Source organism: Manis pentadactyla, chromosome 9 (assembly GCF_030020395.1).
Source record: "Manis pentadactyla isolate mManPen7 chromosome 9, mManPen7.hap1, whole genome shotgun sequence".
In the NCBI taxonomy this organism is placed as follows: domain Eukaryota; kingdom Metazoa; phylum Chordata; class Mammalia; order Pholidota; family Manidae; genus Manis; species Manis pentadactyla.
In genome coordinates, this window is record NC_080027.1 from 121,918,488 (window position 1) to 121,938,115 (window position 19,628).

The 19,628-nt window shown below is 43.9% G+C and overlaps 1 protein-coding gene across 1 annotated transcript; it reads right to left on the reverse strand.

The window, feature by feature from the left end:
• Positions 1-851: 851 nt before the first annotated feature.
• RHEX (regulator of hemoglobinization and erythroid cell expansion) lies at positions 852-17,353 on the reverse strand. The gene is made up of 7 exons (XM_036909766.2): positions 16,787-17,353; positions 14,558-14,645; positions 5,052-5,198; positions 4,731-4,831; positions 3,531-3,653; positions 2,242-2,312; positions 852-1,706 (listed from the first exon to the last, which is right to left on the reverse strand). The coding sequence occupies exons 3-7, from the start codon at positions 5,060-5,062 to the stop codon at positions 1,506-1,508; spliced, it is 507 nt and encodes a 168-aa protein (XP_036765661.2). The 5' UTR covers positions 5,063-5,198; positions 14,558-14,645; positions 16,787-17,353; the 3' UTR covers positions 852-1,505.
• Positions 17,354-19,628: the final 2,275 nt, after the last annotated feature.

Below are 19,628 nucleotides of genomic sequence, written 5' to 3' on the forward strand. Positions count from 1 at the left end.
GGCTGGACATCCCAAATCAGGGTGCCAGCATGGTCACTGAGGGCCCCTCTTCGAGCTAGAGTTCCCTCTGCACACTCACACGATGGAAGGGGCCAGCAAGCCCTGTGGGGTCTTGTTTATAAGAGTAGTAATCCTATTCAGGAGGGTGATCTAATCACCTCCCAAAGGCCCCACCTCCTAAAACCATCATCTTGGGGTTAAGATTGTAACATGAATTCAGGGGAGCAGAAATATTCAAGTCATAGCAGGAGAGGAACAGTGATGGCAGCTAAATGGTGGAGGGACTCAAGAGACTGACAATGTTTTCTAGCCCCAGAAAACCAAAGCAGAACCATTTCTTAGATCATCCCGGCAGGAAGAGGAACCCAGACAGATGAAAGCTGCCCGTTGCTCTCAGGGCTGAGCGCTGTTCATCTGGGGTTTCAATTTGGCTGGGAGTATTCTTAGGGTTTCCATTTTTGGGGGGTGTTTGTTTAGCTATTGTGACCAATTTTTTTTTTCATTTTATGTTTTAATTAGCTATTGGAAAAGTATATCATGTATTAAGTCACTGCTAATTGCACATTATCAATTTCAAAACATTTAAAGTTAAGTCTCTGAGGTTTTCTAGGAATAGGGTATCTGCAAACCATGGCAAATCTTACCCTCTTTTCTAACAGATATAGCCCTTACTTTCGCTAACTGTTTTATTGCACTGATTAGAACTTCCAGAGCAATGTTAGATAATACAGAAAACGGCAGGCTTGTGGACATTCTTACTTTGTTCATGATTTCATATGACTGCATTGGGTCCTTCCTGTTAAGTAGCATGTGATCTGCTGGACTGAAATAAGCTATTCTTCATCAAGTTAAGAAAGTGTCCTTTTATTCCTAATTGGTTAAGCAAACAAAAAACAAACAACAAATCAGGAATGGATATTACATTTTTTTGGATTGAATCTGGGAAAATTTTCCTTGGAATAACAGATCGTGATGCTGGTTGGAGTTTACCAGGACTTTGTCATCTTGCGTCCATAAGAAACAGCAGACTCAAAGGTTGAATGACGGTGTGCATCCTATGTGAACTATTCAAAGTCCTGAGGGCAGAGCAGGATTCCACGGCAAGATACAGCACTGAGAAGGGGACTGCGTGCAGGGCCCAGCAAGAGGAAAAGAGGAACTGGTGGCTGCCATTTCGTTTAACACTTTTAAGGAAGTTGTTTAGTGCCGATGATTAAAGAGCTTGAAGAGCCATTTATCCTAAGACTGCCAAGCAGAACTCAACTACAGCTAATTAAAGTCTTTGTCAAAATATTCTATGGAAACACTTCACCGCTTTCTCTACCAACGTGCAGCAAGGTTTTCATGCTTAGCCTAGAAGCTCTTCTTAAGTCTGATCTGAGTCTTTCTGAGATACAAGCCTATTTTTTCTCCTATATCTTGTTTGAAAAAAAAAAAGGTAATTCCCCTACACAAAAATTACAAGATGTCATAGAAAACTACACCCTATTAAAAAAACCTAGAACTCACAAGGCTACTTGAGTGTATTCCACTGGCTCAGAGACAGCAGACTTCACAGAAGTCCAGGAATTGGGCTTGTGGCATTTTGGGTCGACATTGACGTAATCTGTGGCTTCCTTTACATTCTCATAGTCCAGGGCAGACTCATTTTTTCGGCCTCTGGGGACTGGAAAGACCACCTTTGTGTAATTTGTATCCTTGGCGGCCTTAGGGGAAAAGAGCAGAGAAATGTGGGTCAAGATTCCTGTTCGGAGGAGGTAGGGCACAAGGGGCAAACTGTCACTCAGAGAGGCTCACCCTGGCCTGGATGGGAGGTAAAGTGGGCCCCGTAAGCTGTGTCTGAGAAGCAGGGCCAGGGCAGTGAGGAAGATTGCAAACGACTTTGCTCCTCCTGTCTTCAGGGCATGAATGGGTGTAAGGAGGAAGACGAGACCAGTCCGAGTGAGAGTAGGGTGCCGAATGACTGTGGCTTAGTGACAGGGACACAGGGAGAAGAAGGGTTCCCACGAGCACTTCCACTGTCACCACCCACTCAGACCCACTTTGTTGGGACGGTCTCCGCTGAAGTGGGCCTGTGAGTGACAGCCGGACCATCCTCTCCCAAGGATGCTGCGCAGACTCAGGAAGCCCCTCCTTCCTTCCTTCCCTGTCTGTGGCTGGGGTGGCCTGAGCTCTCAGGGTTTTGCAGCAGGGACCCCAGGTGGCAGATGGAGGGCTGGGATCACGCGGCGCATCTGTTACCTGGCGGGTGGGGCACGAGCTTCCAGAGCTGACTGAGCTGTCAGAGTTATCTGAGGATGTGTCGCTGTCATCTAGGGAGAAAAAAACGAACTGTACTTCTAAAACAAGCCCGAGGGTAGGAGGAGAGGATAGAGGCGATGGGAGGGACAATGAGGCAGATGGCAACGAAGAGAGCAGTGGAGGTGAGAGATATGGAGCCCCCCAAAAAGAAAGAAGGAATACAACAGAGAAAGGATGGGGTAGGGGGGCAGACAGAGTGTCCCAAACTAGGCAGGGCCATGCACAAGAGCCCAGCTCTATCTAAAACTAGTAACAAACCCACAAGATTGGCTGCAACTGGGCAGGGTAAGCAGGGATGTGCTGAGACAGCGAGGCCCGAAGCCAACAGCTCTGGCCTTAGAAGTCACAGGCTGTGCTTCTAATCTAAGCCTGTCACCAACTCTAGGCAGGTTACACCCTTTTTGTCCCCTGTAAAATGTGAGGGCTGGACAATGATCTCTGAGGCCCCTGCCAATCAAAGAGTCTGATTCTGGCCAGGCTCCAAGGAAACTCTGGGGTCGGGGGTCATGACGCGGCCAGCGCCTCTCCCATTCCCCTAAAACACAGCTCATGGGAGTGGCATCTTCTGGTCCCCACCTGCACCGGGGCCTTATCTCAGGGCTGAGGAAGCCTGACAATGGGATTTCTCCAGCTGGTAGGACCGAATCAAAGGACAGAGCGAACTCATCTCAATCCAAAGACAAACCAGTGAGAAAAGTGCTGTCTCTGGTCTGCGGGGCAGCTGTCTTGCTGTGGAAGTGGCCGTTTCCTACGCCAATAGTGACCTGGTGAGCGTCCCAAGCCCGGAGAGAGGGAACGAGAGGGCGGTGTTCCTGCTGGGGCCCTTGCTGGAAGGGGATATGGATTTGAATCATCTCCAAGACTTGTGTTTATTAACACACTCAGACACCGCGTGGCTAGCGGTGGGCAGAGGCAGGTGAAAGCCTGGCTCCGCTGCCAAGTGGCTGGCAGAGAAAAGATGCCGCGGTATGGCAGGCAGGAGCAGAGAGAGCCCCGGGACCCCTGTGCAGCAGCTCACGCACGACCAAACCTGGAAAAGAACTCAGACCCACCCAAGGCCAAGGAGATGTGCCCCACGTGATGGGATGAAGGACAGAATGGGAAAGGAGGCTGGGGATGCCTTCGCTGGGGGTGGGGGAGTCCTGCGGCTAGCGGCGTGGGCCCGCAGGGAGGCTCCCAGGCTTCAGACAGAGAGGGGCAGCCGTGTGACAAGCTCCCACACTACTCACGCCTGTAGCAGGACTCTGCCCGAGTCTCCTTCATCTCCATGGCAGCAGTGGCGGGGCCCTGAGCAGGGCTGGACCTGGAGGCCTGGGGCCTGGCTTCTTTCAGTATCTGCTCACTCTTGTTGGCTAGAGGGGACAGGGCAAGAGTGAAAAGTCAAAGCTCTCTGGGTCAGGCACAGCGCATCCCTGAGCCCCACTCACATTAGGGCAAAACGTGCAGAGGGCTCCCTTCAAATCTCGGCATGGCTCCACCCCAAACCCTGGGACACCCTCGCCTCCCTTGGAGTAAAAGGCAAAGTCCAGGCTCTAACTCCTGCTCCTCTCCTGTCGACCCTCGGCCCCGGCCACCCAGCCCTTCCCCCCACTTTAGGGGCCCAGCTCTCCTGCCTCAGGGCCTTTGCAGGTGGGCCACATCCTCACCCGCCTCATCTCAGGGATGCTGGCTACCATCCAATTCCTGTCTCCTTGCCTTGTTTCATTTGTTTTCTGCCTGCCACTTACCATAATGTAACTCACGTGTTTTACTTGTTCACCTTGTTCGTTGTCTCTGAGCACACTCCCCAACCCGTCCCCAGAAGTGTAAGTTAATGAGGACAGGGATTTTTGTTTTGTTCCCTGTTGTATCAAATGAATCAATGGATGGACAGATGGGTGGATGAATGAATGAGTGAATGAATGAATGACTACAGAAGCCTAGACTTCCTTTACGAGAAAAACCTTCAAAACACCATCCTGCCCAGCCCCCTGTTTTAGCAGAGATAAAGTGGTATTATTTTCCCTTGGTTATGATGCCATCCCAGAAAGGAGCTTCTCTATTTTCCTCTGTAAGTTAGTTCAGGAATTTCAGCCAGTCTCTTAGACTGACCATACTCCCTTCTGTGGCAATTCTAAGCCATTTCTTTCAATTCAGTCCTTCCGCAGTACTGAGGAACAGTAGTGAGGCCGGGGTTAAATGAGCCCTCTGATGAACACTGCAGAGTCTTGTCTCTAGACAGAACTCTGGGCCGGTATTCCCACACGGAAATAGGTTGGTGGGTGGGGGTTAACTGTTTAGAGGTTGGTAGGGTGAGGGGCAATTTGGACAGAAGATCCTCAAGTATGTTTTCAAGTGATATTCAGGGGCCTAATGGGGCTGGTCCAGCTGCAGGCTTGGGAATGGCGCCCGAAGCTGACTAGGAGGGAAGAGAATACCCAGCCGGTTACCCATGTGCCTGCAGAGCAGGTAGCTGATGACTGTGAGGAGGCAGGCCTGGAGGATGAGGGACACCACAGCGATCGCTAAGCCGTGCCAGAGCTTCATGTCTCTGTTGGGAAAGGAGAAGGGGCAGCAGTGAAGGTTGCAGAGATGCTAATATAGCTGCAAAGCCAGCCCTGCCCCCAGTCAGAGGCAGTCCCCTCGTGTTGCTGTGTGTCTCAGTGCAGGCCCTGTGCCTCTCTGGACAGGAAGGCATAGGGAGCCAGGGACAGTGCTGTGCATGCTTGGAAGGCAGCTGCACCAGTCAGCCTGGCCAGAACCCCACTCACTCTGTCAGCATGGTGAGCTGTTTGCAGGCCGCGGTGGCTCGTGGGTGGGGCTCAGTCTCTTTTGGGGGCAGCAGGAAGAGAGCTGGGAGGAACCACCAAGGGCTCCTCGTCTCCTCGTAGCGCCACCCGCAGGACCGTCCTGGGGACCTGCAGGAGGCAAGGCAACTAGTCAGGACTCCTGATCTGTCCGCCCGATTTCCCTCAGGCAAACAACCAACCTCTTGGATGTCACTGGCTTTCCTCTGACCAGATCTGTTTTTGAATTCTACAAAACAGGCAGTTAATAGTATGAGTACCTCCAGCCAGGGGGCACTCATTCAGTGCCAGCCACAGCACTGAGCCCTAGCACACCCGCCATTCAACCCAATTCACATGATGCTTTGACCTAGAGATCATGGCCCTCCTGTTCTAACTAGTGAGGCTCAGATCGCGGAGGGACATGTCTGAAGTCACACAGCTGGCGAGCGGCCAGGTCAGGCCTTGAGCTCTAAGGCCAAGCCTACACTCTCAGCCATTTGTCTCGGTTCCAGGAAAGCCTTAACCTGCTGCTGGAAGCACAAAGAGGTCCTGCTTGAGCAAACACACGGGGAGAGATTTTTTGAAGAAGTCCAAATCTTAAATACACACACACATGTACACATACCCTACATGGCTGCTTTGGATTTTAGGACCAAGACTATAGATGCTGCTACACCCTCATGAATACACTTATTTTAAAAATCAGCTTATGAATTTCACCAGCATATTGCTGAATATGGAGTTTACTGTAAGACAAAGACAGGATCATTTCAAAGCCTTTGAAATGATACTTACTCAGCACCGAGATGGGGCCACACAAACACCTGCTGTCCAGCTGCAGACTGTGAACCTTCAAAAGCCTTTCACTGCCATAAAGCTGATTGCCCAGTAAGGGTTTCCCCAGTATGGGAAGTCCTGAAAATGTTATTTATATTTCTCACACTAGGGCTTTCTAACACCAAAATGTGGACCAAGAGTCAGGAGAGAGAGAGAAGGCAGCGGTGGGCAGGGAGGTGCGGGTTCCTACCAAGGCCTCTCCAGGGCTGGGGGTGTTGGCCAGCTGGAATTCTCCAGAAAGAAAATACCACCATCTCCCACATGCCCTTCACATTCCAACAAGCTAGTCCTGGGCAATGACTTTTCTTTGCGAGGTCAAAGTTGGGAGCAATACATACTCCATTTATTCATCTTAATTCCTTAAGCTCCTTCTTTGCAACAAAATTAATTCTAGACACTTCTCCTAAAGGAAACTAATTCTCTCTTCCCTTTTGCTTTTCAGCTTAAATATGCAAAGCACACCTAATATAATCATTCCCAAGGAATTCTATTTAGTTTGATTTATAAAGATGGACTCAGGATCCAGACAAGAGTCCTTTGTTTTGTACAGATTCAGCGTGTAAGATGGGCGGGGCTGGAGATATGAAAAGTGGGGATGTCCTAAAGGGAGAATCCCCCTTCTGGCTGTGTCAGAGCCCTCCCTCTGCTTCGTCTGCAGTGCAGAGAAACCCCAAAGGTCTCCTCGTGAGCATCAGGGCTTCTGGGTTTCTTCTGTAGGTAAAAAGGGGTCACAGGGAGGCAGGAAGGGGACATTGACCCTGATGGCAGGCAAGACAGGACCCCAGGAAATTATTCCTCTCCCTAAGTCTGTAGACAAATGCATAGAAAATCCAATATCCTCCAGAAAGAAAGTTCAGTCAAAAGAGACTTTGTGCACAAAAAATAAAATTTCAGAGCCAAGACACTGGAAATAAAACATGAAAATGATGAAAGATGAAGCAAGAAGGGGATTTTTCAGGAAAAACAATGTTGGAGGATTGGGTGACCTGATTGAAAAAAGTGCATAGATGTATTTTAGATTCCCTGCTCTTGTTTATTTTGCATAAGTCCTCCTAAAGTTTTGACAGACACTGATTTCCCAAGCAAATTTCTGTACCAAGACTGATTTCTGGGGCCCCTGCACAAGAAGATCAGACTTTACCTGAAGAGCTTTATTGCACCACAAAAGACATTAAAATTGTGGAAAACAGCTAGGAGACAGGCCAGTGTGTCTGGGACATCAAAAAGGTTCCGTTTTGAAAGGTGCTCTAGTGCTTCAGTATTGATTACTCATATCATATCAAGAATAATCACAGAAATTATTCTTCCTCTTCCACACTAGGGCTGTGTTCTGAAACCATGCTCAAGGTTTTTATATTTTGAAGATTCTTCCCTCTATTTATTAAAAATGAAAGGATATTTGTAGTAGAATTAAAAATGCAAATAAGCAAAGCTTTTCACAAAATCACCCCATATTTTATTCCATAAAATTGTCTATTTTCCTAAATATATGTACACTCTGTATGTATGTGTGTGTGCCCATATTGTACACATATACAATCGTTTCTAAACGTGGTGGGATACTGATCAGCAGCTTTTCCTGTTTACTTAATACATCATAAACATGTTTCCAGATCAGAGCAAGCTCTATTAAAAAGTCCCAGTCTGGGGACCCACAGGCTAAATTTGGTGCCTAAAGGGTTTTGTCTGGTGATGTACTTTGAAGATTTGGATTTGGGTGTCCGAAGAAGGGACATGGACTCTCCAGTCCCTGACTGATCCCCTCTGACATTGGGAGCCAGACACTTCTTTGTTGTCTAGAACTGTTTCACAGCCTGCTGGACATTCAGCTTCCTGGAAAACCACAGAGTAACAGGTCAGTGTAACAACCAAAATTTAAAAATTACCCCTCGCATTTCCAAATTCCCCTCAGACGCAGTCGCTTTTGCCCCCAGTTGAGATTCACTGCGTTCAGTAAATGTTGCATTATTTTAAAACCATCACCTTAATTTGGCTCTTCACATAAAATAATTTTATAGTAATTCATCATTTGACTCTATCATGAGCATCTCACTAGCCAACTGATACAAGTACCTGTATCAGATTACAGTATAAAAGCCAGACAGACCTCAGTCTGGGTCCAAGTTCTGTTCCCTTCTAGATGTGGATTATTGAGCTTTCTCAGTGCCTCAGTGTCTGTTCCTGTAAGTGGGGAGAATGAGAGGGCCCACCTCACAGCGTTCTTGGGTGGGCTCAATGAGTTAAAAAGATCTTTATTCCAGAACAGGCTTGTGGGAAGTACTCAGTAATGACTTACGGTCCCCCATGATGGTTCGACTTAACATTTTTTGGTTTTACAATAGTGTGAATGTGATACACATTCAGCTGAAACCATACTTCAAATTTTGAATCTGGATCTTTATTGGCAGCAACATGCAGTCAGTCCAGGTCTGTCATGATGCTGGGCAGGGGGCCACAGCTCCTGGGCAGCCAGGCAATCTCAAGGGTAGGCACCCAATGGGCTTACAACCATTCTGTCCCCACACGGGCATTCTGTTCCACTGTCATGAGACAGTCAATGTTTTATTATAAAATAGGGTTTGTGTGAGATGACTTTGCTCAACTGCAGGCTAATGTAAGTGTTCTGAGCACATTTAAGGTAGGCCAGGCTTAACTGTGGTGTGTGGAAGGTTAGGTGCAGTAAATACATTTTCGATTTATGGTATTTTCAATTTATGACGGGGTTATTGGGACACAACCTCACTGTACGGTGAGGAAAGTCTGTGTTCGGTATTATTCAACCCTAAAGCACTTCACCAAGATGGTGACTATAGCAGAGCTATTAAAATTGGGTTGGTCTATTTTAGGAAACAGGCATTCATTTTGAGTACAGTTTGAAGATAAGATCTGGGACAGGATGAGGTATGAAAATTATGACAGATGTCATTACCCAAGTGGCTAGTGGCCCCCTAACCGCAATGAGCAGGTTGTTTCTTGGGTCTAATCGCAAATTGCTGGTCAGATATTTGGCAGAAATATCCACTCGTTTGCATACACACATACCAAACAGCCGGGAAATTAACACGTTAAGGTAATTTTGTCGTGGCAGAACACCGGGGCCACGTGAGACTTTGGTAGGCCTGGTTCCATCATGAAGATCCGGACTGTCCTGCCCTCTTTCACGCTGCTGAGTTCTGACACCCAGACCCGTGATAAAGACAGGTGCCTCAAAACCACACGAGCAGAGCGCATAGAGCATTTCTTCTGTTGAGTTCAGACCTGGGTGGAAATCCTGAGACCTCCTGTTAAGGCTGGATGCCATCTTAGTGCTCCGCCTTCTCTGACAAAGGAGCTCTCGTGGCTTTTGTAGTAAATGCAGCATAACAACAAAGGTGAAATAATAAAGATGCACCTTTTCCTGCCCGGTGCCATGCTTTCTTTGGAGAGATTTACTCTAGAAAGAGTGATTTAAAACAAGGGTGCTATAGATGATCAACATGAAAATCACAGGAATTAGAGCAGTTAATATTGTTAAGCTGACTTAATCAACCTCTTAAAATTAACTAGCTTTAAGGTTTTTTAAAAAGCTCTGAAAAGGATTTTTTTTGCAATGTTCATTTATTTATTGTTTTTAAAATTGATAATTTGAGCTATAGCACAGCTGTGTGGTATAGAGGACAAGAGAAGAAGACAGAGGGACGAGGGCCTGGCCCCTTGTCCAGGTCCACGCTTGCTAACTGTGCGTCCCAGGGCAGGTAGGAGCCCTTTCAGGCCCTGGAGAATTCAGGGCCTTGGCGTGTGAAAGTACCCCTGAGGCTCTCTGCAGCCCTAAACATTCTGTTCTTTAAAGACTGGAGTATGGAAGGAGAGAGGAAGGCAACGTTGGATAAACATAGACTATTTTAAAAGAAAACAGAAATCTTTGTTTCCATTTTACAATATCATCTTGCCTCAACATTTCTAGACTTTTCTCCCCTGATTAAATATGTGGTTTTGACTAATCAAGGAAAGGAGAAAGCATAAATAAACCAAACAAATGATAAATATAACCACAAAAACAGATCAAAAATAGTGAGACTACTAAGATTTTTTAAATGAAATCTCAGTAAAATTAATGTTTTCCCGGAAAAATATAAATTAGTACAATTGATTCCGTAAGACACAGAAAACTGAAACAGACTAAAACCAAAGCAAAATAACCAGCAAGAAGTTCGGGAAGCACGTGGTATCCAGCCGCCAAAGGCAGAGAAGTTGGAGTCAAGACAGCTCGGGTCGCATCCCAGTTCATTCTCTACATGAACCTGATCTAGTTATTTAGCCTCGCAAAACCTCAGTTTTCTTATCTGTAAGATCAGAACAATAATAACTAATTCTCAGGATTAGACAAGACAAATAGAAATGATCTCACTTCTGACGATGAAATGAAATGATGTATGGTATAGTTAATACAGCTTCTGTTACATGATAAGCATCCAATAAATGATAGCTATCATTATTTAGAAATTAAAAGTAGTATCAAAATTATCTACTTAGAATCTGTCTAAATGGTTTTACAAATGAGTTATTTGAAACCTCTAAGGAGCGTGTAATTTTTACACTATGTGAGCAGATTCAGGGCACAGAAAAAAATGGAAAACTCTCTGAGCTCATCTCACAAGGACAGAGGTAAATACGTGATAATCTCAAGAACTTACTCCAGGGATATCCAGAAGCAATTAATTATTACAATAATGAAAATTAGTATTGAATATTTACCATGCTCTTTTACCCTCTCATCTATAAGAATAGACATTACTGCCATTTCCTAGACAAGGACACTAACGATTTTTTTGCTCTGGTCTCCCCACTGGAAGAGACAAGTTTCAAATTCAAGCCTATTTGACTCGAAAGCCTAAACTTTCAATCATTACAAAAGAGTGCCTTTATATAATATAAATACGGCATTGATTGATCGAAGTTTAGAAATGATGATCTCAGTAAAATGGAAAAAAAAACCATTTTGATGAAATCAAATACCCATTCTTATTTTTTAATAAAATAAGAATATCTTTATTAAATTTTTTAATAAAATAAGAATACTAGGATTGTTTCTTACTACAATAAAGAATAACCCTTCCATACCAGTGATCAACATCTTACCAAATGGTAAAATATTTTAGCAGTTATTTGAGAACAAGGATGTCTGCTGTAACCATTTTAAGAAATGAGTGTTGGAAATTCTAATTTCTGGAAGTTAGAAGTTCCTCCAACCTATAGTAATAATAAGTTGTTGAATATTTATTGAGCGTGTTTTACAAAGCCTTTACATATATAACTTATTTGATTCTCACAACCACCCTAGGAAGTAGGTACTATTATCATTTCCATTTTATAGAGGACAAAACTAAGACATAGAGAAGCTGAGTCATTTGCTCAAGATGATGAGAAGAGTTCATGGGACTTTGTCCATAGGCAGGCTGGTGCTGGAGCCTGAGCTGTTCATTGATACATGAGAGAAATGAAAGTATAGTTTGGGCAAGGAGAAGTCAAATTCATTTTATTTGCAAAGATGTGATATCATACCTAGAAATCCCAAAAGGGTGCATAGAAAAACTAGTGAAATAACAGGCTCAGGAAGTCCTGAGAACAATTTTCAGAAAGTTATTTTGAAGAAAAAAATAAAAATTTACCCAGAAATCTAAAAGACTTAAACTACTAGAAAGACATAGGATGTTTCAGATTGGGAAGCTAGAAAACTAAAAAATATCACTTTGAAATTAACTTAGTGGTTCAGTATAATCCAATCAAACCTCGAATTTGAATTTTTCATAAATCAAAGTCAATCTAAAATTTATCTGGGGGCAAAAATAACAGTCAAGAGCCGAAACATGTTTGAAAGGAACTGGGAGAGTGGGTTCCTGACGTACCACTTTTTTTTTTTAATTTTATTTTGGTATCATTATATTTGGTATATTTTTAAATTTTATTTTGGTATCATTATATTTGGTATACATTACAAGTACATGAAGGACATTATGTTTACTAGGCTCCCCCCTTCACCGAGTCCCCCCCACATACCCGTTCACAGTCACTGTCCATCAACATAGTAAGATGCTGTAAAATCACTACTTGTCACCAAGTTCACAGTCACTGTCCTTCAACATAGTAAGATGCTATAGAATCACTACTTGTCTTCTCTGTGTTGCACAGCCCTCCCTGTGCCCCCCCTACACTATACATGCTAATCGTAAGGCCCCCTTTCTTTTTCCCCACCCTTATCCCTTCCTTCCCACCCGTCCTCCCCAGTCCCTTTCCCTTTGGTAACTGTTAGTCCATTCTTGGGTTCTGTGATTCTGCTGCTGTTTTGTCCCTTCAGTTTTCCTTTGTTCTTATACTCCACATATGAGTGAGATCATTTGGTACTTGTCTTTCTCCGCCTGGCTTATTTCACTGAGCATAATACCCTCTAGATCCATCCATGTTATTGCAAGCTGACATACCACTTTTTAAGAGTAGTGTAGATTTGAAAAAATAAGCCAGTCTGTGCAATAAATATATAAAAAAATGCTTCATGAAGCAAGAGGAAGGAAAGGGTTATTTCAGACATGTCCCACACAGTATAATGAACTAGCAACTTATAGCAAAAAGGAAATAACTTACATCTTGACTTGATAAAACAAAGTAAATTCCAAAGGGATTAGAAGGTAAATATTTCTAAACTGAGCAATTGAAAGTAGAAGGAAATAGGATTGGATATTCACGTATTCAGTAATATTTACTAAATCCCCAGAAGAGAGAAAACTGTCAGCTTATATGCAATGGAAGAAATCACAAAGCAATACAAAAAAAACCCAGATAGATTTGGGTCTAAAATATTAAAACTGTGTACATTTAAATAAAATAAATTTAAAGGCAAACAGAAAAAAAACTAGAATGTGTATGTATGTGTGATACATAATTTTAAAAGATTTTATATCTTTTTCTTTGACAAAGATTACTAACAAAAACCCTAGCACCTCCAAAACATAAATGGGAAAAGGCACAGAAGAGATGATTCATAAGCAGTCCAGAATGGGAGCAAAACTATTATTGCAAAGTAGCTCTAACCACTGTTGATTATAAAAGTGAAAAATGGGAAACAATCTAATTGAAAAACAAAAATTAAATAAATTAGGGTGAAGATATAGAATAGAATATCATACCAACATTTGAATGTTTAGGAAGAATTAATCCGGGAAAGAGGGGTCATTAAACATTTTTGTCTATCATATTACTTTATTAATAACCACCCCCAGTCCATTCACCATTCACCTGATTCAGTTCACCAAATCCAGAATAGTTCATTGCCAACAATTTTGCATATCAAATATGGATTTATTCATGAATATAAACTATGGAAGTTAAACTGGGAATTTTGCTTAAATGTATTTGTTCCAAAAAGAGAAATGGAAGAAAATATACCTAAATGCTAACAAAACTGGGTATTGGGATTGTGGATGAAGATTTATTTAATCTTTTATACTATGTGTGATTGTTCAAGTTTCCAGCAATTAACAGGTATCTTTTTTCCAATCCAGGGAAAAACATATTTTAAAGGCATTGAAACAAGCCCAGAAGTTCTGAGTGGCTTAAATTAGCATGATACCAAATTTATCTACATAAAAACTTATTTACGTCTGAAGTACATTGCACCATGTTACTAGAATGTTGAGATAATCAGCTAAATGTCTGGATTTCAATCAATGAAATATTTATTGAGTGGTCTGGGTACATGGTCCTGTGTGAAATACTTCAATGGACATGAAGAAGAAAAGAATATCATCTAAGCTTTCAAGAGCTCACATTGTACTTGGAAAATCAAGACATTAATAAGTGAAGAAGAAAAAGCAGTAGAGATGGCACAATGAGGCATAATGAATTGTTAGGAATGGTATCAATTATGTAATATTCCCGATGGAAAAGAGATTCCCATACTTGAACACACATAAACAAAATGGTGAGAAACAGGGACTTAGTGGCCAGGTAGATTGGATTTGGAATTTCTGCTCTGGCCTTCCTAGCTATGAGCTGCTTTCTCTCTTCAGGCCTCCGTGTTTCATCTGAAAAATGTGGACGACACCTGTTGTTTTTTAATTCATACGCACTGTGTGCTTACTATGCACCACCGCCATGTAAAACATTTTGTAGAAATTATGCTGCTTAATCTGACAAATTACAGCTTTATGAGGTACATACTATTGCTGTCCTCATTTTACATATGAGAAAAACAGGCTTTAATCCCCTGTAGAGGGGACAGAATTCAAATCCAGGCTGTTTGGGACCAGAGCCTTCACCATACCCCACATAGTATTTAAGGTCAGTCCAGTGCCTGGCTTCTATAGGCACTCAGCAGGGACTGATCCTCAGACCAGAACAGAGGATTCAACCCACATTGGCTATGTAAATGCACCCATTTCCACAGGTCCAGGTAAGAAAACAGGGCTCACTCATGGTTTTCAGGTGGGGCGTATAAACAACCCAAAGTACAAAGCCATATGGTCATGGGAAGCTCTCAGTCCTAAATAGTCCCTGCTCCTATGACCGTCACATGTCCACATACCAGGGAACAGAGGTCAAAATATCCAGCCAGGAGAAAGGAGGAGTGGGTCTGGCAAGCCCCCCAGGGAAGGGGATGACAGAGAACGAGGGTGTACCTTTGTCCTGGGTATCAGAGATATCGCCTGGTCACCTTCGGTGCCAGTCACCACGGCAGAGGCCTCACGCCGGGTGGTTGGGACGCATCTGGAATATGAAATGAGATGCTGGATCACGTTCTAGCTTGGCACCTTCACAAATTAAGCCTCCTCGGGCACATCACTTCCTCTTTCTGAGCCTCAGTTTCCCTGTCTATAAACTGAGGGAGATGGACTAACTAGATCTAGTTCTGACATTTTGTTGCTCTAAAATCCCAGGTATCTAAAATGGACAAAAAGGATAAAGCTCAAATCAACCAGAAATAGCGACTTTGAGTTTCAACCAGAGTAGTCACATCCCTTATGACATATAGGGGCAGGCGCAGCCAATTTTTTAGGAGGAAAACAAGTTACCCCAATTTCCTAATTAGCAATTTTAAAGAAATAATTTTTGCAAGGAAATACTGGAGTTGAATGCAACTTGGTAATTTGCGGGCATTACAAGCCATTACTTGAGATGAATGCAACCTGAATGCAACTTAGTTCTGAGACTAAATCAACAAATGTACCAAGAATTTAAAGCAATATAGGTGGTGTTCATAGATCCATTTTGCTAGTTCCCACAAGCTCCAGGTGGATTTTAAGTGTGCAAATATTCTCTGCTTCATAGATTGCTCCACTGGATTTCACAGAAATTAACACTGACTATGGACTATGTCATTTGCGGGTGCTCTGGTGGCTGGGACACTGTCCTGTCCATATTTTCACCCTATAATTCCTGGGACAATGGTCATAGAGAACGTGGTGGGGAAAGCACTTTGTAACATTCTGTGCACCTTGAAATTAAATCAATTTTCATGTAAGAAATTCTCTTTAAACTTGGGGGACCCTCTGAATATCCCTGCATCTCAGTTTCCTCCTCTGTTAGGCCTCAAGTCCAGTGTCTCCCTCACAGAATTTGCCAAAATGGTAGGTGAGATCATGGAAACTTCCAGTGTTCCTGCCTCTTTGCCGGGTCTCAAGGCCAGGCCAGCTTTATGGGCATGCCGCCTGTGCAGCATAGTAGAGCCTTATGCTCAGAAAGGCCCCCTGACTGATTTAGTGCTCTGCTGTCGCCAACTTTAAATTCTTCATTTTTAACAGGGAACCCCAGATTTTCATTTGCACTGGGCTCCGCCAATATGCTGCCAATCCTGCTCAAGGTGTTGTATTGAGTAGAGCTGCCAAAGCTCATACAACAAGGTCAACGCACAGAACGAGAAACAGAGTTGGCCAATCACCAAGTCTTCCTCGAGCATAGTCTGCACTGCTGGGCACCACACCTTCTGAGCTCCCAGGCTGCAGAGATGATGGAGAGAGGCCTGCTTTAAGAACACTCTTCTGTGCTAAAGTTCCCCAAAGAGCTTTTTTGCACCATTTGGCTTCAGTCAGGTCACTTAACACCTTTGTGCCTCAGTTTCCTCAATGGTAACAAGAAGCTATATTAATAGTACCTATATTTTCAGGGTTGTTGTGAGAATTAAATGAATTAATTTATGGAAAGCTCTTAGAACAGTTCCTGGCACGTAGTGAGCCCTACATAAGAACAACTGTTATTTGCTGTTGTTGCTGCCGGCTTTTCCTTGCCCCGATGTTTGCATGGCTTTTCTCCCTGACAGCATGCATTTTCTGACTCCCATTCATAACGTTTTTAAACTGCCAGCATGGTCCTCTGCCCTTTGCACATACCACCCCTCTGCAACTCAGAACAAATCTTAAGGAAAAAACTCCTGCAGGGAGATACTCTCAGATTTGGTTCTAGCTGACTTAAAAAGAATAGTTAATTAGAGGCTACTATTGACGGAGCACTGTAGTGGGCACTAAATGTACTGTCTGTAATCCTCAAAGCAGCAATGTAAGCTAGTGGTTTTATACCCATTTTACAGATGAGGAAACTGAGGTTTACAAATGTTTAGCCGTGTTCTTTGGATCAAGTCTGGATGCAAAGTCTACGCACCTTCTCGCTGGAGCCCTGATGGCTGCTGCTGCTCTGTAGACAGATCTCAGGTCTCAGAAACAAAAGACTAATGTCCGTAAAGTGCCAACAGCCAAAACTTAGGGTTGCTCTGAGCCAATATCAATTGAACTCCACACCCTGGAATTCTAACCCATAAGTGGAGAATCCCCTTCAAAACTTCTACATATATATGTTCGTAACCAGATGCATGCTCCTCAAGCTAGATTAAAATCGTACCTACCGACAATACTTACCCCCAGGCCCATGAGCAAGGTCTGATCCCAGCCTGTATTTCAGCAAGGTCCTGGTGGAAACTGCTCTCTTCCCACCCCCCAGGCCCACACGGAAGCTTCCTGTCACTGGAGGTCAGTCACAGACGTGTCATCATTTCCAACAGGGTGAGGCACGCTGCTCAGAAGATAATAATCTAGCTCAGTTGAGTAGAGCAGGGTGAAGCAACAGATAACACCTCCTGTCTCTTGCAGCGGGAGATCTATCTGCTCCTTCTTGCAGAAAGATTATGCAGATGGAGGAGATTAGTAGTCACTTTCTCTCTATGTAAACACACAAATATTTGATACCACAAATATGCACACAGCCTAGAGGAGTGGAAAGAGCACTGAAGGAGGAGTCCAGAGGCCTGGGTTCAAGTCCCAGCTCTTCCTCTAGCTCAGACATGCTGCATGAGCTTATACAAATCCCTTTCCCATCAGGTGACTTGTGTTCTTCCTCTATAAAATAGAGAAGTGGTCTCTAGATATGAGCAAAGGTCCCTTCTAGCTTGGCTCATCTCTGAATCTATGTGTGATGTGGCTGTAGAATGAGAATGTGTGTTGGGGATGTATGGCAACTGAGTAACTCTGGTGGGAAAATAAGTTTCCAGCCTGGGGCAAATTACCTTTGAAGCTGAAATCAGTCAAAGGGAGAAATAAAGTGGGAGAAGCCCGTTTATTGCTTACAGGCAGCCGTCTACTTCTGCTGGCTGCAAAAAGGGACCCCACCCAACCACTCCAGTCCAGATATACCCTCACTTTCCCCACCCTTGTAATCACCTATTGATATGGAGATGCACTAAGGCCAGGCCAGAGATTCTGGAAATATTGCAATTTTACCCACAGGACCAGTTAATCAATGTAGAATAATGGCTTCATCATCAGATACATTCAGATTTGAATTCTGGCTCTACTAGTTAGTAGTTGGGTGACTTAGGAAAACTTACTTAACCTCTCTGATCCTTTGTTTTTGCATCTGTGAAAGTGGGTTAATAATAAATACCTAATTTGTAAAAAAAAAAAAACTCATAAGTTTATTTGAAGTTAAATAATATAAATAAACAGGCAAAGCACTAAACAGAAGTTCCTTTCTGTGGTAAATGACAAATGGTAGCTATCTAGATTTTTATTCTCTAAATGAAAGCTAGAAAGCCATCCCTTGGGTTGAGTCTGCTCAGGTTTTTATGACCCATGGTGTGTCATGAGCTCACTGTGGAAATATGTAGCTGTAGTTGCAGTTTTCTTTCCTTTGCACAACTTATGTTAAAACATGAAGCCCCACCATCACTCAGAATTTAGGGACGCATGAGAACAGTGAAAGCTGGACAGACGAGTCCCTGACTGGGCTCTCCACACCCTCCAGGTTCACCCTGCCAAGACCAATATGCTCCTCTCTGCTCCTGACTCGGTCATGGTCTCTAGGCTACAGTTAACCTGCAGGAATCAGACCAGGATTCTTGACTCACCTCTTCAGTGACCTCTTTCTATGAACTCGGTGTAGATATGACAGCCGCTAGTTGTGCAATATTCACACTGCTTCTTCTTGTGTGGCCCATTCTTGGACCAGACCCATCTGTGATCTTACTCCAAGGTTTGCGATATCATGCAGTTGTTAAGGGTCCCATGTGTACACTCTCACCAGGACAGATGTGCGATAGAAAGTCCACTTGACTTGGACCTCAGTGACCTGGAGATCTAAGGCATTTGATCTCTCTGGGTTACATTTTCCTCATCTAATGGTAAGGAATTTTGATGAGATCGTCCATGACTGCTGTAAATAGCAAAGTGAGGATTTTTGCAGGTTTGTGTCTTATTCTTCTCTGTATCTTTGATCGCCAGAACTCAGCCTGCACCTAGTAGGTGCTCAACAAATGTTTGTGGCATGGATAAATGAGCAAATGCGTCAAGGTGTTCTGTTATGCATGCCTGGGACATGCCAGCAACTCACATGCTGCCTACCTACAGGCAAACAGCTGGGAAGATGAGATTATGATTCACTCACAAAGGCCCTTACCCTGCTTCTGCCTGGAGGCCACAGGGAATGCATTCAAGCTGGGGCTCCTCTCTGAGATTCTGGTCCAGGGCTCATCCGCTAAGCCCATGTGAGATGGCCCCGCCTCTCTCTGCTTTCAGCTGATAGACTCCAGCCCCAAGAGCAGGATTCTAGGGGAGATCAGAACAGTGATAAATGAAGTTATCACCTTTGTCAAATCAACAGGAAGCTATTTTTGACCGTTTCTCACCTGGAGGAGAAGGAGCGGTTGATGGAGGTCGATAACACTTTCCCCTGTCGCCCCCCCGTTTGTAAGACCACATGCCTTCTAAGCCCTTTTCCCCCTGCACAATGTCCCCAACATTTGTGGAACACAGTATCTCCCAGAGAACACAGTTACTCTCGGCAGTTACTCCATTTTCTCTCTCCATTTTTAAGGGAGGAAAATAGTGTGTCAACAGGATTGGGGAATTTTTGATGAGAGGAAAAAATGCAATCACCCTAATTTGTTTTGTACAATGCTTTGCCTGCATACTTGTGTGTGTGTTTTATTAAATAGATTCCCAAATTGTTTTCCACATTATAACAAATGAGCTTTTAAAACCCACAGTTCTGGTTATGTCCCTCCCTGCTTCAAATTCTCCAGTGGCTTCCCTTTGCACTTAGCACGAAATACAAGAGCCTGAGCAAGATCTAGAAGACTCCCGCGTCCTGGCAGCTGCCTGCCCGTCTCACTTTATCTCAGGTACTTGGCTTGCTCTTCTCTCTTCACACTCCTCCAAGTTCCCTCTGCACTCAAGGGGTCTGCACATGTGGGACCGTCTGTGCCCA